The sequence below is a fragment of the Gekko japonicus genome, unplaced genomic scaffold (genome assembly GCF_001447785.1).
Source record: "Gekko japonicus isolate JY-2015 unplaced genomic scaffold, Gekko_japonicus_V1.1 scaffold637, whole genome shotgun sequence".
Lineage (NCBI taxonomy): Eukaryota > Metazoa > Chordata > Lepidosauria > Squamata > Gekkonidae > Gekko > Gekko japonicus.
This window is the reverse complement of record NW_015172573.1, coordinates 666,628-690,172: the sequence shown is the minus strand read 5'-3', so window position 1 is coordinate 690,172 and position 23,545 is coordinate 666,628. Positions and strand designations below refer to the sequence as shown.

Sequence of the window (23,545 nt, the reverse complement as noted above, 5' to 3'; positions counted from 1 at the left end):
CGGCATGTCCGAGGTATCTCTCTCTCTCTCTCTCTCTCTCTCTCTCTCTCTCTCTCTCTCTCTCTCTCTCTCTGCAAGTAGGATGGAGAAGTTACTCTGAGCATGTGCAGACAGCCCACTCTTCTTCACTAGTTATTCACTACAGCTAACTTCCAGGCACATTGTTGCGTAAAACCATCGGTCTTGAGCGACAAGGGTGCGGTTTCCTGGCAGGCGTCAGCACCCAATGCCTGGAGGCCAGGCAGGAAACAAAGCAAGCAGGGTGCTTTGGGTTCCCTATCAAAGCAGGCTTTTCTAGGATGCTCCGCCAGCTCCCAAATCTGCTCCACGCTGGGAGGAGGGTGTTAAAAAGGAGAGGAGGGAGGGGACTTTGGGAGGGGAGGCGGGAGGGAGGGTGTTGCCTGCCTTTCTCTGGAGCCAGCAAAAGAGACGGGAACAGCCTCGGGCACCTTCCTGCATTCCAGCCAAATTGATGCCATAAACACAAACGAAACATTCACAATCCAAGGGTGAGAATACAGGGGGAGGAGCCGAGCGGGGAACAAGGACGGGGCTATTTTGGCCTCTTCCAGAGTCCGCACTCCCACCCTGCTCCAGGCCAGCAGCCTCCCCTAGTCTCCTGGAGGGGATGAGGCCCCCAGTCAGCCACCCAGCTTTGCTCATGGGATGCAGGAGTGCCTCCTCAGGCATTCAGAGCAGCATCTCCCAAATCCCCCATGCTGGCACACAGGGTTCTCTTTTTGGATGAAAACTGAAAGTGCACATTACTCTGGTATTCGAAGAAAGATAAGAGAGAGGATCTCAATCATCTCTTAGAAAGATGGGTATGTGAGCACATCATGTGACGCTTCCTTACACTGATCAGACCCCTTTGGTCTATCAAAGTTGGTATTGTCTACTCAGACTGGCAGCAGCTCTCCTCCGGAATCTCAGGCTGAGGTCTTTTACATAACCTACATGTTGGGTATTACATGTTAAAAACACTCAGTAGATATGGGGTTAAATGTCTGTTTGTGTTGTCACAGGAAATCACATGTTTGATATAGCCAATGCTTGTTAGATGCTAGGAGCCCGGGAAAATTCTTCCTGATCTAGGAGTTTCATTGGAAGCAAAGTGTCAAAGTGTTTTAGCATTTTATGGCTTCTCTTCCTCTCTTTATGTGCTTGTTCTGAACAAGAAGTAGAGAAGCCATTATCGCTCTCTTCTAGTCTAGTCGTTGTAGTGTGAAGATGTAGCTATTTAGCTCTGTTGTTATTTTCATCCCAGTTACCCTTCCCCATGCTAGAATTTAGTAAAAACTTTCTATTTTAAACACACATGGACTCTGGCTCTGAATTATTTTACTCTGGCATTGCTAAGCTATTTTATCTCTGCTGAATACCAAGTTTTATTTTTTCAAAACCCCAACACTACATCCCCTGATCCTTAACTGGAGATGCCAGGGATTGAATGTGAGACCTTCTGCATGCCAAGCAGATGCTCATTCACTGAGCCACAGCCCCTCCCCTACGTGAAAGTCCATCTTCCTGACACCTGCAATGTAATGTTGCCCCCTGAGAGCCTAGCCTCATAGCCCCATCAACAGCTCTCCTCCGGAATCTAAGGCAGAGGTCTTTTACATAACCTACATCCCCTGATCCTTAACTGGAGATTCCAGGAATTGAATGTGGGACCTTCTGCATGCCAAGCAGATGGCATGCAAGTATGCATGCAACTGGTGAGCCAGTTTGGTGTGGTGGTGACGTGTGCAGACTCTAAACTGGGAGAACCGGGTTTGATTCCCCACTCCTCCACTTGGATGATCTTGGGCAAGCCATAGTTCTGACAAGAGCTGTTCTTGAAAGAGCAGTTTCTGTCAGAGCTCTCTCAGCCCCACCTACCTCACAGGGTGCCTGTTGTGTGGAGGGGAAGGGAAAGGAATTTGTAAGCTGCTCTGAGACTCCAAGTGAAGGGCGGGGTATAAATCCAATCTCTTCTTCTTCTTCAACTGTAGCCTGCCAGTGGCCCTTTGTAAAGAAAAAATGCTGTTTTTTTAGCTCCAGAGTGATCTTACACCCTTTTGGGATAATATTACTGCTCATATATTGGCAGAAAGAATGGGAATCAAAGTCCTATGGGATCTTACTGCTCGGAGGGTCAGAGAGGTGTATGTATCCAGCGCAGAAGCATAATTTGTGTGTTTCAACCCATCATGTGGAAAGCTTGTGTCTCCCCTACAGCCCCCAGTCTGGGTATTACTACAGCTAAAGCTTTTGCATGCCTTACTTTCCAGGTAATGACATACAGCAGCAACACAAAGACTGAATGCTACAGTCCTTGCACAAAGACTGCCGAAAAGGGCTCACCTTAGTTCATGCACCAGCTAGAACAGGGCTCCCCAACCCTTTTTAGCCTGGGGGCACCATTGGACTTCTGGCACAACAAGATGGCTGCCTTGAAATGGCTTCTGCAGAAAGTGGAGCCAATCAGGTGTCCCCACCGTCACACAGTGAGGCTCCAATCAAATCTCCAGTGGCGAGTCAGAAGCCTTTCTGGGAAAAGCCCCAGCTGGCCCTGCCCACTTTCCAAAAAAACTTGGTGGGCACCAGGAAAGGGGCTGGCAGGCACCATGGTGCCCATGAGCCCTGCGTTGGGGACACCTGAGTGAGAACATGAAAAGCCTCTGAGTATCTCTGCATGGAGAGATGCAACAATCTGGACCAAAGCACAGCAAAGAGAGATGTAAAACTGCCTGCGTTAAATGCTGCCCACAGGTAAGCACTTTCCATTTGGCATGTGGGCTGAAATAAGGCCACCTTTCCAATACAGAAGGGTGCCCTTGAGTGGAAAAAAACACCTGGGATCCTGTGCAAGAAATCAACAGTAACAGTTTGGTGTCGTGGTTAAGTATGCAGACTCTAATCTGGGAGAACAGGGTTTGATTCCCCAGTCCTCCATATGCAGCTGCTGATGTGACCTTGGGTCAGTCACAGTTCTCTCAGAGCTGTTCTCTCAAGAGCAGTCCTCAAAAGAGCTCTCTCAGCCCCACCTACATCACAGGGTGTCTGTCGTGGGGAGGGGAAGGGAAAGGAGATTGTAAACTGCTCTGAGACGAGGAGTGAAAAGCGGGGTATAAATCCAATCTCCTCCTCCTCTTCTCCTCCTCCTCATGCATCGTGCAATAAAAGAGCCATCCCAAAAGGCTCCTGGTTTGGTCTGTAGCACCTCAGCGGGAAGACACACAGCCCAATCTAGAATGAGTGGGAAAGCTGAACGTGTGGTGCAAAAACATGCATGTTGCAAAGGGAACGAGGCGCAGCCTACCAAAGAAAAAACAGGAGGTGCAAAACTGGGAAGGTTGCAGAACCGCTGGCGCGGGAGACTCCTTATTTCTCATTTCCTGCTGGTCTGTGGCAGGATGCTATCCCGTGGGGGAGTGCCCTACGGCCAGTTGGCTCTCCCATCTCTTTAGCACCAGTAGCTGTCTTGTGCGGAGGAGGAGGAAGAGTTTTAAACAGGACCAGAGATAAGGGGCAGGCGGCATGTTCAGAAGCTGTCAGTAATCTTGGCCTCCCCCAGGACCACAGGAGCGGCCGGAGCAGGAGAGCCAAGGCCAGGTCCAGTGGATGGATGTTATAAGGCTTCCTGTTCCCCTTTGGACACTAGGGAGAGTGGGCCGAGGAGGGGAGGCAAGGATGCTTGCCAGGAGGCGGCAGACCAAGCCAGGAAAGGGGTAATGCTCCTAAACAGGTAAGGGTGATCTGCGTGGGAGGACAATTTTGCTCCACGGTGGCTTTCAGAGTCTGCAAAGTCTGTTGTAACTTGCTTGTCAAAGTTCGGGCCAGTTGGAGATGCGATGGAATGTGTCAAAAAAAAGAAAAGAAAAGAGGGGACCTGTTAAGAGTTGCAAGTTGTGCATTAGGGGGAAGCGAGAGCACAGAGATTTGGCCCCGTTTCAGCGAGGTGCAGCTTGGGATCGGTCCACACTATGCTGATGCAGGGGTGGTCTTAGCCATAGGGCATCTGGGGCAGCTGCCATGGGCCCAGCACAGTCGCCTTGCAGCCAGCTGCCCCAGCCACTGCTCTATTGAAACCACAGCTGCTGCAACTCCAGGATCCCCATCAGGCCCAAGGGGATATTAGGGGCTCCGCCCCCTTTCTTAAAGGCATAGCCCCACAGGAATTTGTCCTGAAAACTCTTTTAAAAACAGCAAAAGTGGTTCGCTTGGGGCTTCTGCTAAACTTCCCGGCCTCCTTTCTTTTGGCAGCCCCCTTAAAAATTTGAAAGCCCCCCCCCAAAAAAAACCTAGCCACAGGCCTGATCCCCATTGCCTTCCAGCTGATCATGCTGCCAGAGGCTCAGCTGATGGTATAGGGAGGTGGAGCCCTCTGCTCTACAGCTGATTGCCGGCCACTGCCCTGGAGCTGCTGCCGTGACTACAGAGGCTGTGGAGTCGGGGCGGTCGTGGTTTCCTTCAAGCAGCAGCTGGAGGTGATCAACTGCAGAGCAGGGTGATGTGGGGGCACCAAGCCCCCAGTGACTCTGGGGCTCCACCCTCGAGTATTGCCCAGAATCACTAAGACCATCCTTGGGCTGATGCCTGTTTCTCCCAAGCCCAGATGCAGGTGTTATTCAGTAGCAAAGTGCCCATCGAACACAGAGGGATAAACAGAAGGCAACGACTGGCCCACTGGCTACTGCTACTATCACAGTCATCGTTAATTCTGCATTGAGAGAGCCTCTTCCTGACTTCTGTTGCTGGGGGGGGGGGGCTCTCGTCCTTTTCACTCGCCAGAGCTCAAGACCCCTCCTGCTCAAGCTGGTTAAGTGGTTGACAGAATCACTCGCAAACAAACATCTGGAACATTACTCTGGAAGATTTAAACGTTTCTCCAGCAGATGCACAGTGCCGCGATTGTGACTTGTTCAAAACCACCTAGAGAATTTCATGGCCTAGAAGATGGGTCTCCAGCGTGGTGCCTGTGGGCACCTTGGCACCTGCTGACACTTTTCTGGGAGCCCGGCAAGTGTTTGTAGAAAGTGGGTGGGCCACATGGGCCTTTTGCCCGGCAAGGCTTCTGATCAGCCTTTGGAGCTCTGATTGGCTGTGCAGATTTTTAAAAACATTGCTTTGGCAGCAGCTGCCTTCATAGCACAAGAGTCTTCACAGTGTGACTGAAGGAAAGCTGGGGGGAGCCATATTGTGGCTGGCTCCGCCTCCTGTGGTGGCCATTTTGTGGCTGTGCCCACATGACAGCGCCCACCAAAAGCGCCTGCAGGCTCGAAAAGGTGGGGGACCCCCTAGCCCCAGAGTAAAAGCTGTCACTCCCTGCCTCTACGCCTACCCATTGCTACCCACCTCTCCACACTGGCTGCCAGATATTGAACAGACATCCAGATGTCTACATGTTACCCAGGATTTTGTGGCTTGTGGGGCAATTTGTTTTCTGGTGGAGCGGAAGTTATCAGTGCAGAAAGAAAAGCCATTTAGCCAATAGAAAGCTGTTACCAAGATAGGTCTCTAAACTGCAAGCTGGCAACCACTTTAGATGACAGTTCACAGCTGCTACAAGTTAATCACTTCTGGCAGCCTAAGCAACAATTCTGATAATAAGCCGGCAGGTGGGGGTGATGACTTCTATAGTCAAGAAAGCTAACACTTAGGCAGAAAAACTCTCTTAAAGGGGACCAGTTGCTTGACACAGAGTTAGAAGGGATCCTAGAGGTCACCTACTCCAACCCCCTTGTTTAGTCAACTACAACACCCCTCTCTGCTTAAAGGAGCGCACGCTTTTAAAAAATGTTTTTAAATTATTGAAAAAATCATTTACGGGAGAAATTATTGTGGGGCTGCGCCTTTAAGAAAGGGGGCAGAGCCCCTCAAAGCCCCACTGTAGTTATGGGTCTGATGTTACCCTTAGAACCTGGCCCCAGGCAGGTCCAGCACAGGCTACAGCCATCACATCTTGCAAGAAAGAGCCAGCACAAATAGCTTAAGGCTTTGCAGAGTGATACTTTGTTTAAGAATTGATGTTGCATAGAGAGAAGTATTGTTGTTTGTAAGAGATAAGGACGGCTTCCACCCCTTAAGGCCACACTTGTATAGTGGAGGGATGTCATTTTCCCAGCACTTAGATGGCAATCTGACGCTGCTGGTTAAATAACAATCTCCCTTCCTTCCTCCTCACCCTCAGCTAGTGCCTCCATGGCCTCTGAGATGCTGCAGAGGCACCAATTTAAGTTGTGCCTCTGACATCACTTCTGGAAAGACAGAAGTGATACTTTTATGGTTAGGCTTATTGATTTACAATCGTTTTGCAAGGATGAATGCTCTCCCTGGCGAGTTTCTTCTCTAGATCCTTATAAGACAGCTGCAAACTTGAGCTAGCTAGCCCCCCCCCCTTTCTCACAACCCTCCCCCAGCTCTTTCAGAAACTTTTCTTCTTTAGACTCGCTTTGAAAGTAGAATCACGGAATCACAGAGCTGGAAGGGGTCCTACAGGCCATCTAGTCCAACCCGCTGCTCAGTGCAAGATCAGCCTAGAGCATCCCTGACAAGTGTTCATCCGGCCGCTGCTTAAAGACTGCCAGTGAGGGGGGGCTCACCACCTCCCTAGGCAGCTGATTCCACTTGTCAGGTTGTCAGGTTCCTCACCCCAGCCACTGGCGGGGAAAGGAGGGGTAGAATTGCTAGATCCAGGCTAAGTGTCAATCTACAACTGGGGAGAGAAAATGGTGGACTTTAGGGCATTATACCCTGCAGATGACCCTCCCCTCCCCAGGCTCCACCCCCAAAATCTCCAGGTATTTCCCAGTCAGGAGTTGGCAACCCTTCTTGCACTGTAATGTGGAATTTTGGCTTTATGGAGAAACTTGCTTCTTTTGCTCCCCCGAAAGCCTGACCAAACCACCCGGGCTCTAAGAAGAGGCAGAGTGGATGCCAGGACCCCAGGCTTCAAGATTCTGTTATCTTAAAGGGAATGGAGGAGTTTAAGAAAGTTTTGTGGCGAAGAGGAAATTTGAAGCTGGACGGATTGGCTGGTGTGTGTTGCTAAAGTGTGTGTGTGTAGAAACAGATATTCAGCACACAACTCAGAGAGTCTGCTGTCTGCCGCCTCCCTGCCTGCAATACATATTTTGCTCTTGAAGTGGCTTTCGACAATCCAGGACGCCTTCCCCACTTCTGGCTGCAGCAGCATGGGAAAATGGAGACATTTAGCCATGCGTCTCTTCAGCCCCGCTCCAGAGAACCAAGGATACCCGGGCCGGCTCCAATCTTGAGGCTGAGGGGTGGTGGTGTGTGAGAGAGAGAGAGACGGGAGGGAGTCGAGTGGGAAGAGGAACTGACTGCACTGCTCCCTTCTGCCTGGCCTTGCACTCACTTTCCAGATGAAATAATTATTTCCAGCCGCCCTGCCAGCTCATTCGGCTGGCCAGGAGGGAGTCCCAATTCATTTCAGGCAGCGCAGGCCGAAGTAGGCCTCGGCGCTCGTAATGGGGCCCCTGCTATACGCAGGGCTTAGCAGCTTGTGGAATCAGCACGGCTTTGGGCCTCAGACTCAAGTTCGTTTGGAAAGCAGGGGTGGGAGCGCAGTGTCAGATTTCCTAAACGTTACATTTCTGGGCTTCAAAATCTATCAGATCACACATTCTGATCCTGGGAGCAGCTCTTCTCCTGACTCCAGATATGTGGGGCCTGCCTGAAGCGATGAAGGGGAAGGCAGTTTTCACATGCTCAAAAGTATTATCTTAGTGAGTACTTTGTATACTCTGGGGACGAGGCCTGACATCAAATGCAGAATCCCACGTGTGCATGCGGGTGTCACTGACAGCCCTATTATACTGGGGGGTGGCACCCTACATTTGGATTAGGGTCGCCATCCCCCTGATGGGGGCGGGGGCTCCCCCCACTTTCAAGGAGTCCAATCCACTGACAGCCAGCTGGCCAGCAAGGGAAGCCCTACCCCCGAAGAGCTCCATCCCAGTCAACGTGCCTGGTGTGATGATGTCATCCAGAGGTGACATCATTGCACCTGGCACGTCACACGGGGGACGCTCTAGCATTTGGGTTAAAACTCTATGGTGACCACAGAGGGTTTTTTTGCCCCTCACTAGAGCGTCCCCTGCCTGGTGTGCCCGGCACAATGACATCAATTCTGGGCGACGTCATCACAGCGCGTGCACTTTGCACGGACACCAGAAAATCCTAGGACCGGGCAGGAGCACCCCCGCCGGCAGCTAGTTTGGATAAATGGTCCTGACCCAAGAGCTAGCTGCAAAATAAGGCTGTTTCCTCCCACTCTTACACAGCTAGTTGCAACTGCAGCCAGACATGGTTAATATCTCCTCCTCTGCTCCTCTGCCTTCTTCTGGCCACCCAACTGAAAGAGGCCTGCATTCTAAAGAGGAGTGCTGTTTGGTGAGCATGCACTGGCTGAAGATTATTTATTTATTTACTTGTTTACCTCACCTATGCCCCCACCTTTCCCCCCAATTGGGACCCAAAGTGTCTTACATTAGTCTCCTCTCCTCACAACAACCCTGTGAAGCAGGTTAGTCAGAGAGTTCTGACTGGCACAAGGTCAGGGTTTCTGGAAGGGAGGGACCTCCAGAGGGTATAATGCCATAGAGCCTATCCTCCAAACCAGCCATTTTCTCCAGGGGAATGGATCTCAGTCGTCTGGAGACCTTCAGGCACCTTCCAGAGACTGGCAGTCCTGGCTCCAATCCTTTGTCCATTTTGGTTGCCCCTCTTCCCCCCCCTTTCCTATCTGTAAGCTTTCCTTTTTGAAGTCCAGCATGACCAGATGGGCAACACCGAAATCAGATTGACTATATAATTTGCAATCAAAGATGGAGAAGCTCTATCCAGTCAGTAAAAACAAGACCTGGAGCTGACTGTGGCTCAGATCATGAGCTACTCATTGCAAAATTCAGACTTAAACAGAAGAAAATCGGGAAAACCACGAGGCCATTCAGGTTTGACCTAGATCACATCCCTGATGAATATACAGTAGAGGTGAAGAATAGATTCAAGGGTCTGGATTTGATAGATAGAGTGCCTGAAGAACTATGGACGGAGGTTCGTGACATTGTACAGGAGGCAGCAATCACCACCATCCCAAAGAAAAAGAAATGTAAGAAAGCAAAGTGGCTTTCTGATGAGGCTTTACAAATAGCAGAGGAAAGAAGGAAAGCGAAAGGCAAAGGCGAAAAGGAAAGATTTACCCAACTGAACGCAGATTTCCAGAGAACAGCAAGGAGAGATAAGGAGGCCTTCCTGAATGAACAGTGCAAAGTAATAGAAGAAAACAATAGAATGGGAAGGACTAGAGATCTCTTCAAGAAAATTGGAGAAATCAAGGGAGCGTTCCATGCAAAGCTGGCCATGATAAAGGACAAAAACGGTAGGGACCTAACAGAAGCAGAAGAGATTAGGAAAAGATGGCAAGAATACACAGAAGAACTATACAAGAAAGACCTCGATGTCCTTGACAACCACGACGGTATAATCACTGACCTCGAGCCAGACATCCTGGAATGTGAAGTTAAATGGGCCTTAGAAAGCATTACTAACAACAAAGCTAGTGGAGGTGATGGTATTCCAGCTGAGCTATTCAAAGTCTTAGAAGATGATGCTGTTAAAGTTCTGCACTCCATTTGCCAGCAAATTTGGAAAACGCAACAGTGGCCACAGGATTGGAAAAGGTCAGTATACATTCCAATCCCAAAGAAGGGCAATGCCAAGGAATGTTCAAACTATCGCACAATTGCACTCATATCACACGCTAGCAAGGTCATGCTCAAGATCCTACAAGCTAGGCTTCAACAGTACGTGGATAGAGAACTACCAGAAGTACAAGCTGGGTTTCGAAGAGGTAGAGGAACTAGAGATCAAATTGCCAACATTCGCTGGATTATGGAGAAAGCAAGAGAGTACCAGAAAAATATCTACTTCTGCTTCATTGACTATGCTAAAGCTTTTGACTGTGTGGATCACAACAAACTATGGCAGGTCCTTAAAGAGATGGGAGTACCAGACCACCTCACATGTCTCTTGAGAAACCTGTATAAGGGCCAAGAAGCGACAGTTAGAACCGGATATGGAACAACTGATTGGTTCAGCATAGGAAAAGGAGTACGACAAGGATGTATATTGTCGCCTTGCTTATTTAATATATATGCAGAGTACATCATGCGAAATGCTGGCCTGGATGAATCACAAGCGGGAATTAAGATTGCTGGGGAAAAGATCAACAACCTCAGATATGCAGACGATACCACTCTAATGGCAGAAAGTGAAGAGGACCTAAAGAGCCTCTTGCTCAGGGTAAAAGAGGAGAGCGCAAAAGTGGGCTTGAAGCTCAACATCAAAAAAACTAAGATCATGGCATCCGGCCCCATCACTCCTTGGCAAATAGAAGGGGAAGTCGTGGAAGTAGTGACAGACTTCACGTTCCTGGGATCCCAGATCACCGCAGACTGTGACTGCAGCCATGAAATTAAAAGACGCCTGCTCCTTGGGAGGAAAGCGATGGCGAACCTAAACAGCATGATAAAAAGTAGAGACATCACCCTGCCAACAAAAATACGCATGGTCCAAGCAATGGTATTCCCAGTAGTCATGTATGGCTGTGAGAGTTGGACTATAAGGAAGGCCGAGCGCCGAAGAATAGATTCTTTTGAACTATGGTGCTGGAGGAGACTCTTGAGAGTCCCTTGGACTGCAAGAAGATCAAATCAGTCAATCCTAAAAGAAATCAACCCTGACTGTTCCCTGGAAGGCCAGATAATGAAACTGAAGCTCAAATACTTTGGCCCCCAAATGAGAAGGGAGCACTCACTGGAGAAGACCCTGATGCTGGGAAAGATTGAAGGTCAAAGAAGACGGGGACGGCAAAGGATGAGATGGTCAGACAGTGTCATAGATGCAATGAACATGAAATTGAGCCAACTTCAGAGGACGGCGGAACACAGGAAGGCCTGGCGTGATCTGGTCCATGGGGTCGCGAAGAGTCGGACTCGACTGTGCGACTGAACAACAACATGACCAGAATTGTCCAATGAAAATGAATCCGAGATGTCTACATTAGGATGCCAGCCATTTCATTTCCTGATCACTTCCCTACTAACTCCTAGCACATCATTTGCCTTTTGCACTATTGCTGCATGGACATTTCCATCGAAGTATCCACCATGACCCCGAGGTCCTTTCCCTCATTACTCATGGTCATCGGTGAGAATCGGGATTCATATTGGTGAAGCTAGGGTTTATTTACTAAGCCCCACTTTACTGGCCCCTCATTTGCCCCCACCGACCCGCTCGGGGAGATCCTCTGGTAGGTCTCCATAGTTTGCTTGGGTTGTTGACCCTCCTGGGTGATTTGGTGCCGTCCCCACAACTGGCCACTTCACTGCTCACTCTGATTCCTGATCACTTCTGAGCAAATGAAAGGGCACTGGAGTCTAACACAGTGGGCGATTCCGCATTGGCTTTTCCCTCTGTTGTTTTAGCAAACCCACACTGGAACAGAAATTCCCCTCTGCATTGCATGCTACTTTTGCTTTCTTTGATCATCAGGGTTTTTTTTAATGGTACCTTCTACATAGATTTATGGCTGTTTTATGACCGTTCAGGGGTGACTTTGCAGTCAGTACGTCATTGGTGCCCAGGGTATCTGAATGTGGTTTTGAACTGCACCTTTTCCTCAAATGTGGAGCAAATGCCAGATGCAGAACTAGCCAGTGCTCCGGGGGGCTCCACTGGTCAGGACCGCCTTATCTATAAGTAGCCCCCCCCCCAGGGCTCTTTTTGTAGAAAAAGCCCAGCAGGAACTCATTAGCATAATAGGCCACACCCAACAGCAGAAACTCATTAGCATATTGGGCCACACCCCTGACAGCACAGCTTATTAGCACATTAGGCCACACCCACATGTTACCAGAAGTGTGATTTTCCAGCCACACCCACCTTTTGCTTGTTATTCTGCTTACCTTGTTTGTTGTCAAAACCCAGGGCCTTTTTTAATAGCAGGAACTCCTTTGCATGTTAGGCCACACACCCCTAATGTAGCCAATCCTAATGAGTTTCTGTTGTTGGGTGTGGCCTGTTATGCTAATGAGTTCCTGCTGGGTGTGGCCAACTTGGGAGCCAGCCAGAACTCTGTTCCTGTGCGTTCCTGCCCAAAAATAGCCCTGCCCCCCCAAAAAAAGGAGACAGGAGGGGGAAAAATCTGTGCCAAGGCAACCAAGTTCTGTACAAACAAAAGCAACCTATGAAGAAAATGTAAATCTGTACCATAACCGGGGGTGTCACCATTTGCTTCTACTAGCCATGGAGAGGGGCAAAGAACTTTGTGGTGAGGTGCCATCCCCTGACCCTTGGAAATCTGGCCACGTGCCTCCAGGACTTGAGATTTTACCTTGCCATATTCATACACTGTGGTCATGAAGGATAGTCTTGCCAGTTTGGTGTAGTGGTTAAGTGTGCGGACTCTAATCTGGGAGAACCGAGTTTGATTCCCCACTCCTCCACTTGCACCTGGCTGGATGACCTTGGGCAAGCCGTAGTTCTGATAAGAGCTGTTCTTGAAAAAGAGCAGTTTCTGTCAGAGCTCTCTCAGCCCCACCTACCTCACAGGGTGTCTGTTGTGGGGAGGGGAAGGGAAAGGAGTTTGTAAGCCGCTCTGAGACTTTGAGTGAAGGGCAGGATATAAATCCAGTCTCTTCTCTTCTTCTTTTTTTCCGTGTGGGTATTTTGTATGTGTGTGTGCGTGTGTGTGCTGATATGTCTGGAAGTCATGCCGGCTTCTGGCAACCCCAACTGGAGGCTTGGAGGTTTTTTCAGAGAGGTGGCTTGCTTGGTATTGCCTGCCTCTGCGTCCTGAGCTCTGGTATTCCTTGGAGGTCCCCCACCCAGTTGCTTGCCAGGGTTGACCCTGCTTAGCTTCTGAGATCTGACAGGATTGAGCTTGCCTGGGCTATCGAGGTCAGGGCGATAATCTTCCTTTTCTGAAAGTGGAGCTTCTCAAGCTGCTGCATTGTAGAAGGTCTGTACTCGCGCTGATTCTCGAAAGCTAATACCCTAAGAAACTGGTTGGCCTCTAAGGGCGATTCTGCATCTGTCATTTGCTCCACATTTTCTCAACACTGAGGAAAAGGCGCAGCTCAAAACCACATTCAAATACCCCGGGGCAACGCTGTACTAACTGCAAAGTCACCCCTGAATGGTCATAAATCTATGCATAAGGTACCGTAAAACCTGATGATCAAAGAAAGCGAAAGTAGCATGCAGTGTAGTAAAGGTAAAGGTTTCCCTTGCTCGAAAGCCAGTCGAATCCGACTCTAGGGTTGCGGTGCTCATCTCCGTTTCAAAGCCGAAGAGCCAGCGCTGTCCGAAGACATTTCCGTGGTCATGTGGCCAGTATGACTAAACACTGAGGCGCACGGAGCGCTGTTACCATCCCACCAAAGTGGTACCTATTTATCTACTTGCAATTTCTTGCTTTCAAACTGCAAGGTTGTCAGGAATGCAGTGTAGAGGGTATCATAAAATCCGATGATCAAAGAAAGTGAAAGCAGCATGCACGGCAGAGGGGAATTTCTGTTCCCGTGTGGGTTTCGTAAAACAACGGAGGGAAAAGCCAATGCAGAATCGCCCCAAGGTGCTGCTGGACTCGAATCTAGTTGTTCTACTGCAGACCAGCCTCCGAAACAGGTTACATAAAGGCCAGAGTACGGTGTACTACCTCTCCCTACGCTGGCTGCCTCACAGGATTTGAAGTCAATTGGTGGAGAATCTGGATTTTGTGTTGTTTCACAGGCAGTGCAGCTCACTCAAGGGAGCTTTGGAAACCTAGCCGAAAAGACTGTTACCTTTTCACCTAGCACCCCAAACCACCCAACGGATAGAAGAAGCCAGCCATAAGGCTTTCCCTGGTCCTGCCAATGCTGCTGCCGCGCTTTCCTTAGCAACTGTGTGAAGTGCTGAAGGGAGAGCACAGGGTGCCAGGTTGCAACCTGGAAATCCGCACGGAACCTTTAAATTCTCAGATACGAGGGGCTATGAGGCAGCTGGACTACTTCTGCCAACCGCCCCCCCCCCCCCCCCCCCCCGTAACAAGCAAGGCTCTGTTGGCAGTGTGCAGCAAGACACTGAAAACAAGCCCAGGGAAGGACAGAGAGAAGAAGACACATTTTCTGCTGTACCAGGAACTCTCCAGGTTGCAGTCTGGTGACTTTATGCAATCTGGCGGTCAACCCAGGTGCCAAAGAAAAGTGCAAGACTGATATTGGCAGGCTATGCGGGTAATTTCTCGCTTTCTCTGTGTTGCAACATGGAAAGCCCTAGGTGTGCAGGATGGAACATCCTGAACAAAACTTGCCAGAGATCAGGAACAAAGAGCCCATTCCGGGTGGCTAATGTTGATTGTGGATTATTTCTGCTATGGTGATAATTAGGATGACCCAATGCAACAAGAGAACAGGACTGCTATACAGCTCTGAAAGGCACGTAAGAAGTTTTTGAAAGGCGTGAGAAAGCAATGCCTGCTTCTTTGGACGTGACTGTTAAAGATGCAGGAGCTGCGTTCTCTTTCAAATACTGCAGCAGGCAAGGTAGCTGTCTTCAAGAGCCACATCAGCCTCCCGCCAGAGCATATACAGCTAAGTGGTTCCAACGACAGCCACTAGATGGACACAATTCTATGTACACTGAACATTGCGCATTTATAAAAATCGGCACTGTAGAGATGGCAAGGACGAAATAGACCAAGAAGACCAGTCAGAAAAAAAGTAATTACAAATTCCACATCCTCGTAGTCTGAATGCATTCGTCTTGTCCTCCCTGAGGTTAAGTATTGTGCATGTAAAGTGCTGTCAAGTCGCAGCCAGGGGCTTTCAAGGTAAGTGAGAAGCAGAGGTGGTTGGCCGTTGCCTTCCTCTGCAAAACCTTCCTTGGTGGTCTCCTTCCAAGTACTGACCCTGCTTAGCTTCCAAGATCTGATGTGATTGGGCTATACAATGCTGTTTTCTGTCCCGATGTTTGGTATTAGGGGACCATTATGGTTGGCTCGTGATGAAAACACACAAGCGGATGAAACAGCCATACTGAGTCTATTAATGTCAGTATTGTCTGCTCTGACAGGCAGCAACCTACTGTCTGGGCCTGTCAACTGAAGAGACTGAGGACTGGACCTGGGACCTTCTGCATGCAAAACAGATGCTCTGCCACTGAGACACAGCTCCCTCCCTTCCTTGGCCCAAGAAGGAAATGACACACTTTTTTTCATATGTACTTGGATGAGACCCACTTTTAACTCTTTTTGGGACCCACTTGCAAAATAATTCCATGCTGTTCCTAAACACACCCCCCCAAAAAAAATGCAGCAATCTCATGTCATTTTTGCCTTGGATTCTGACAGCAGAAAGGCAGTTTAGAAATTTAAGCGAAACAAAGCGGTAGGGGAAATCTAAACGCTTAGAAGGTTCAAAAGTCCTCTTGTGGGTTTTGTGTTTGTTTTGTTTTGTGTATCTTCTGCTGCTGATGAAAAGACATAAAAGCATACATCACAGCCTAGATGCGCTTTTCGTCAAAGCTAGCAGGAGATTTGAGAAGACAAGACTCAGTGGAAAAGACAATAATTCCTGGAATAATTGAGGGCAGTAGAAAGAGAGGAAGACCCAACAGGAGATGGATTGGCTCAATAAAGGAAGCAGCAGTCTTCAGTTTGCAAGACTTGGGAAAGGCTGTTAATGATAGGACATTTCGGAGATCACGAATACATACGGTTGCCACCGTAAGTTGGAAGCAACTCAGTGGCACATAACACACACACAGCAGGAGATGTGAAAAACAAAGCTGATTTAAGCTTTTTACATTTGACGCAGCCACTTAAAGATCAGCATTAAAAAGGAAAGAAAAGATCACTTTAGAAGCAGCCAGATACTCCAAAGAAGTAGAACTGAACGGAATCTCAGAGGCTCCAATCACACAGAGGGTGCCCCCTAGTGGACAAATGACACACAGAGATTGGCATATGGCGGGGAGGGGTGGCATAGACGGCTCTTGTCAGTGCTGAACCATTAGAAGACTTAAAACATAAGAAGAAAGCAACCAAGGGTGTAAGGGGAGAGATACTGCAGTCTAGGCTTCAGAATATCATGACTGGATCACCACAGAGGGATCCAGGTGGCCACAACACAGTCCAGAAAGTAAGGGTTGGGCAGGGAGAAGGCACATTTCTTGCAAACACATCCAGGCGGAAGGAAGGATTACACACACACAGGGCCCCGAAGCACAGAGATGTGCAGGGAGCTAGAGGCACGGATGACTGACATCCCTTCAGCGTGGGGACGCGGTTCCGGCATGTTGGAACGTGCATCTGGGAAGGCATGTCGGGCCCCAGTCTGTGCGTTGGCAGGTAGGAGGAGCTGGAGCCAAGCAGAACCAGCAGGTTTCGCACGCAGTCTGGGCACACCCTGGGGCAGGAAGGGGCAGAAATGTTGGGACATGCCCCAGAGTGCAGAGAACAGAGCATAGGAGCCAGTAGGACTCACCCCCTACAAGCCCTGGGCATGACAGCCCTTGCATACCGGTTTCAGAGTCTGGTCATCAGTTCACAGGGCACACATGTGCACGGAGGCATTTTGCATGCCTCCATTGTGCCGATATGGATGAATTTTCTCTGGAGCCCCTTGGTGAGATTAGGACAAGGCAGCAACCCCAAAAGGGTAGTGAAAGAGCCCCTAAAAAGCTAAGACCGAGCACCTTCCTGGGCCAACCGTTGAACAAGGTAGAGCTCCAGGATAATGCTGCAGACCCATGGAATGGAATGCCCTTCCAATCACATTCCCACTCACAGATTGCCACAATACTTTGGGAGGATACTCTCCCCTCATTTCTGATGTAATGAAGCAGTGCTGAGAAACTCTCAGTGTGGCAGTAGTTCCACCGGGGCGGTGGTGGGGGAGGGAATGGTTGTGTGAATTCCTGCATGTCCAAAACCAAGGTTTCTTTTGGTGGCTTCAAAGGGTAGATCTGGTAGCAAGTCTGAACTCGAGAGCCTTTGCCTTCCCATACTGGCCAGATTCCAGTTCAGTTTTGGATGCTCTGTTCTGGCATGAGAAGCATGCGAAACAGCAGCCAAACCCTATTTCAGAGGCAGGCTCAGCACTAGGTTTGGTTTCTTCGCCACCTGTTCTAAGCCCCAGAATATGTGTAAGAGCCACAAATAGCTTTTTGACAGATAGGATTTTCATTCCAGGTTGTGACAGACCATGAAGAATTCTTGTAATTATGATGGTGCCATCTTGCAAGCTGGCACAGTTGCGCTGCAGCTATGCAGAGGTGCGAGCATAAGTACACCAACAGCACAGCCATGCTAATCCTGTGAGGCCTGCTCACCTCTAAAAGTTGCTCTCAGATTGATTGTGACATGCAGGGCAACTAGTTTTCAGGTACAATTCAGAGGGATGGAGCTTGACTACTGCAGTGGGCTTCATGTGGGGCTGCCCCTGAAGATTGCTCAGAAGTTGCAGCTAGTTTTGTTTTGTTTTGTTTTTAAGTGATGCAATAATTCAGGAAAGGCAGAGAAAAGCATGCAAGGTCTGTTATTCATGAACTGGCTGTCTGTCTGATTCCATGCACAATAACTCAACTAACACATGCTTGGAATTCGGGCTTGCCACTTCTTACTCAATACATAGACTGGTGATTTTTACAGAGGAGGCGAGCCACCATTTCAACAATGCACCAGATTTCCCGTGAGACTGGTTTGCCTTGTGAAAGTCTCGTCCAGGAAAAACACACACACACATAATGACCTTTTCAAGATCAGGTGAATCGGTGTTTAGAATATAGAACATATGAATGGGAATTGAGCCATTTCTGTCATGCGGACAACACCTGAATAAAATATGCTCAACTGCACATCTGCTGCCAAGGACAGTTATTCCTCAACACTCTCCAGGATCAAAGTATCTTAGACATTTTGTCTCTTTCCAAAGGATAAATTGTACCCATTTTGTACTTAGGGTCCTCACTCTACACTGAGACTCATGATGGAGATGAACTTTGGACTCACACTTTCCATAAGTATGCCCAATAATCCTGTCTCCTGGACAGTAGTGTGGATCTAATCTGAGGCTGGAGGAAATTTTTCCATCTTAAGGAGCCTTCCTTCTTCTTAAGTGGGTCTTCTGTTGGATGAGTCCTCATTAGGCTAGAGGAAAGCTTCAAAATCTGCTCAGTGGAGTAGCAGGACAGTGCTAGGATGCACACCAGTGTACCAACCAATGTTCCCTGAGCAAAAATTCTACTTTGTGAGCTACTGGCATTAAAGTTGTGAGCAAGCTATTTGGCTACTGCATAAATTAGTTTGCTCTGGAGCCATCTTTCCTGAGCTAAGAGAAAAATGTGTGAGCCGGAGGCTAAAAAACTGTGAGCTAGCTCACACTAACTCAGCTTAGAGGGAACACTGGTACCAACCTCGTGCCACCAGCAATGCTCCCTCTAACCCGCAGAGTCCTGTGAGCAAAAATTCTACTTTGTGAGCTACTGGCATTAAAGTTGTGAGTGAGCAATTTGGCTACTGCATAAATTAGTTTGCTCTGGAGCCCTCCTTCCTGAGCGAAGACAAAAATGTGTGAGCTGGAAGCTAAAAAACTGTGAGCTAACTCCCACCAACTCAGCTTAGAGGGAACACTGGCCACCGGTAACATTCAGACAGTGGATTCCTTAAATGCTTCTCTTAGGATTGGCAGCCCTTCCAATAATCGGGGTAGAAATCAATCAGCACCCAGTTAGCACCTCTAGTGGCAGAAAGTGCCATTAAATTGCAGCCAATTTATGGTGACCCTGTGGGGTTTTCAAAGCAAGAGATGAACACAGGTGTTTGCCATTGCCTGCCTCTGCACAGCAACCCCGGAATTCCTTGGTGGTCCCCCATCCAAGCAGTACCTAGGGCTAGCCCTGCCTAGTTTACAAGATCTGATGAAATTGGACTAGACTGGGCAGTCCAGGCCAGGGCAGTAGTGCCTGTACATGGCTGGAAAAGATTACCTTGTGCTACAACACACCACCTACCTGCACATTACTGAAATCAAATAAGCCGTCAATGTAGGAAAGAACTCCGAATGCCAGAGCCTCTCAGATCAAACTGGCACCCATGTCTCCTCGCCCGCCCTCTGCCAGCCCTCCCTATTTCCCCCCACAACTCACACAGCGATGCCATCTCCTTGGGCAGGTCAGTAGGGAAACTGCGGAAGTAGCCTCCATTGGCGAGCACCTCAAAGTGGGGGTTAGGGAAAGGGAAAGGGTATACGGCAGACGGGAAGCCATTGACATGAGCCAGGGGGGTTCCTCCAGAGCAGCCCCTCTCCTTGTTTCCTGCCATGGCTGGGCGCACGAGTCTGCTGGCTGAGAGATTCTGCTTAGCAGGTCTGGGTTGCCCTTTCAGTGCTCCGTACAGATGGTCCCATGGCGGCTACATCTATGCAACTTTGCAGCTCTGGAAGAAGACGTCTCCCTTCACCTTTTTCTTTCTGGTCCGCAGACCTGCGTGCAAGAGAAGAGACACACCATTAACTTGAGGATCATTTATACACACCATAGCCCGTTCCCAACATTATTTCTCTTGCTCAACAGTTCTTGAATATGACAGAGAAGCAGGAGTTGGGGGAAGCCAGTCCTCACTGGACAGAAAACCAGTACACCCATTTTGATAATGGCATTAATGAAGATGCTGAAAGCAAAAAAGACCAGTCTTCTTTAGTACCATGTATTGCCTATTTAAGATCCTTGGGTTGGTCTCATGTACGGTCTGACATTAACACAGTACCAGATGAAGCTCTGCAAAGCTTACACTGTTCACCACTCACCTCTACCTATATGCATGGACTGGTAATTTCCATTTTGTTTCTGTCTCTGTCTTGATGGTAAGTGGCAACTAACCCCCCCCCCCTCTTCCTATATGTAATGGATCAGGAAATTCTGTTTCACTGTATCTGAAGAAGTGTGCTCAAAGGACTCAAACTTTGTTCTGCTGCTTCAGACCAACACAGCTACCCACCCGAATCTATCTTCGGTTCACCACTGCCATTGCTCTGAGCAACTCTAATACTTCCAGCACTGACTATTCCTTCTCTTATTAACCAAAACTAACTTTTGTACAGAAAACTCAAAGAGAAGAAACTCTGAAACCTTTTGAGATGAAACTCTAGGAGAAGAGGCATGAAACGTACTGAGTCAGACCACTGGTCCACCAACATCATCATCATCATCTACATCCATCTTGTCTCCCTAGTATTGCCTACTCTGACTGGCAGCATCTCTCCCAAGTCTCAGGCAGAGGCCTTTCACATCACCTGCTGTGTGGGCTGACCCTTTCTAAAACTGAAAATGGTGGGGATCAAACCTGAGACCTTCTGCATGCAAAGGCTATTTCCCTGAGGCACGGCCCCTCCACTAAAAATTACGAGGATGCAAGTAAGATTCTGAAGTTCTCAACGGGCAATCTGGATAGAGACACTCAAAGCCTCTCGATAGAGACGCTCCAGATTGCCCATTGAGAATACACTATGTATTAACAGGATAAGTAAGGAAATTGTTTGTGAGATAAGAAGAACATTGTAAATTCGTTCAATGATGAATAAGAAACAAGCGACACAATATTGTTAATATGGTACCGTTCGGATTAAGTCCTTACGAAACGAATAGACAGTCTGGAGAACTTCGTCAACAACTGTTTTGATTGTATATGGACCCCCTTTTTTGCACTTTATACTTGTTCTAGTTATCTATTTTAAACTTAACAAGCATGGATGGCCTTCCTATCAGCTGCCCCAACAGGGTAAATGAGGGTTGCTGCCAACTTCCAGGTGGGAGCTGGAGATCTCCTGGAATTAGAACTGATCTCCAGACTATGCAAGTACCTTATTTGTTTGTGTGTGTGTGTGTGTTCATTCTACTTCTCCTGGACAAAATGGTTGCTTTGAAAGGGCCTTCCCCTCCCTAAACCCCAGTCTCCTAGGCTTCACCCTCAAATCTCCAGGTATTACCTAACCCAGATTTGGCAGCCCTAAGGTAAACAGTGGCTTCTTGCCGCAATTTCAGGCTAGGAAAACAGCAGTGGGGGAGGACTTGACCCTCCTCCCCACCAGCATTCCCTCTAAGCTGAGTTAGTGTGAGCTAGCTCACAGTTTTTTAGCCTTGCTGTTATACCAATTTTAATTTTTTATGTATAGCGCTTGATTACAGCTTTCTGTTGTCCTTTAGCCTTGGCATTCAGGAAAAGCAAGTGTGTCTGTCTGTATGGGGCAGGAGGAGTCTCCTTATACTAGCTCGAAGGAGGAGGAGGAGGAAGAGAAGGGGAAAGGGGCGGCGGCGGAGGAGGAGATTGGATTTATACCCTGCCCTTCACTACCCGAAGGAGTCTCAAAGGGTCCCCACCAGGCCCGTAGCTACAGTGGGGCATCTCGTGGCACATCCCCCCACTTCCTGCCAAGGCCCCCTGACTTCCTGTCTAGCCCTTCAGCAGCGCTCAGAGGCCGGCAGGGCCTGGCCGGTGTGCCTCTGCCTCCTCCTCTTCTTCCTCCTCTTCCGGTGCCTGGGGGCCAAGCTGGAGCGCCAGCAGAGGCCAGCTCTGTGCGCTCGGCTTCCAGGGCACGTTGGGGGAAGGGCTTGAGGTCCCAAGCTGTTGGTGGCAGCGTGGGGCTCCCAGGTGAGGAAGTGGTGTGAGGCAGCCAGGCCAGTGGGAACTTTTGGTGGTGCTTAGAGGCCGGTGGGGCCTGGCCAGGGCACCTCTTCCTCCTCCTCTTCTGTCTCTCCTCTTCTTCCCGCACCTCCTCTTCTTCCTGCACCTGGGTGCCCAGCCGGAGTGCCGGCATAGGCCAGCTCCGTGGCACTCGGCTTCCAGGGCGCGTCAGGGTAACATTTAAAGCTGGGAAGGGATAAGTTATAATATCTCAAGTAATTTCTGGCCCCAAGTTTGCCAAACTGGGGGAAACTAACTACACTGTTGCACCATTTGTGGGCCTGTCCCAGGCCCACTAAGCGAAGACATCCCAGATGCCCAGTGAAATGTAACTTTCAGGCACGTGGCGGCCCATTTCAGATCCGGACCGCGGGGGTGTGTGTGTGTAGAGGACTTAAGCCCTCCTCCAGTACTGTTTTCTGGACTTGAAACAGCAAGGCAAAGTTATTATTTGCCCCACTGGGGAAACTTAACAAGCATGGATGGCCTTCCTATCAGCTGCCCCAACAGGGTAAATGAGGGTTGAGGGTGGAAGGTCTGGGGGTCTTGAGCTGGTGGCAGCCACCGCCATTTCTTCCATGCTTAAAAAAAAACAACACCCACCCTTTTTAATTTTCCTGGAATTAGAACTGATCTCCAGACTATGCAAGTACCTTATTTGTTTGTGTGTGTGTGTGTGTTCATTCTACTTCTCCTGGACAAAATGGTTGCTTTGAAAGGGCCTTCCCCCCCCTGAATTGAAAAATCCTGGCTACAGGCTTGGTCCCCACATTCATGAGGACTCAGCTTCAGTACAGAACTGCCAGCACGCATGAACTGAATGTATGTATTGAAGAAGCTGCAAACGGGACTCAGCAAAAGCCGATGAGTGGATTCTAACAGGCTACGTTGAATGGGATGCACTGGGATTTAAAAGTGGAGCTATCCCTCCTTGGAGAATACAGAAAGGAGTCCCAAAGAGTCTTGAAGTTCTGAAAACCTGGGAATGCACATGTTAAGGGAAGGATCACTGCGGGGCAGATAAAGCAGCAGGGATGGCACAGACAAAAGAAATCAGGAACGGAAGAGAAGGGAGGAATTAGATGGAAAGGTTTAAAGGAAACATGGGAATAATGTTGCTGTTCTTTCTACTGGCCCAGCTCCTGTCCCGGTAACAGCAGCTCAACACAGAGAAATTTAGCAGATGGTCTTCCCACCACTTGTTTCCATGCCAGGAAAAGTTTCATTTGCTTAATTTCTTGCACATGAGGGTACCTCCAGTGATTAGAGAACTGGACTAGGATCTGGAAAAACCCTGTTCAGATCCCTACATTTGTGTTGTCAAGTCACAAGTGACTTACGATGACCCCAGCAAGGGGCTTTCGAGGCAAGGGAGGAGCAGAGGTGGTTGGCCATGGCCTTCCTCTGCAGAGTCTTCCTTGGTGGTCTCCCATCCAAGTACCGACCTTGCTTCGCTTCCGAGTAGGGTTCCCAAGTCCGTTTTTCTTCGCAGCGGGGGGCTCCCGGACGGCGTCGCGAGCGCGCCCGCAAGCCGCAATCATGTCAGCCGGATGTGACGTGATGACGCCGGGCACGCTGGGGGCGGGGCCACAGCCATCTGAGGGGAAAACTCTGGCCCCGCCCCCAGCGTGCCCGGCGTGGTCGCGTCACTTCCGGGTGACATGCACGTTGCGGACTTTGGGGGTGGGGTTCCCCCGGGGCCCAATCCGCCGGCGGCAGGGAACGGGCCTCTGGGGCGGGGTTTTTCCCGCCCCCTGGGGGGACTTGGCAAGCCTACTGAGCCCCCCCCCCGCTCCCCCAGCCCTGCCCTGT

The 23,545-nt window shown here is 49.4% G+C and overlaps 1 protein-coding gene across 1 annotated transcript in view; it reads right to left on the bottom strand.

Moving 5' to 3' along the window:
• The window catches only part of RARG (retinoic acid receptor, gamma), a 184,852-nt gene that overhangs the window by 93,058 nt on the left and 68,249 nt on the right, over positions 1-23,545 (bottom strand). The window contains exon 2 of the mRNA XM_015421378.1: positions 19,201-19,536. Coding sequence (XP_015276864.1) covers positions 19,201-19,375 — 175 coding nt within the window. The 5' untranslated portion in view covers positions 19,376-19,536. The remainder of the gene's footprint in view (positions 1-19,200; positions 19,537-23,545) is intronic.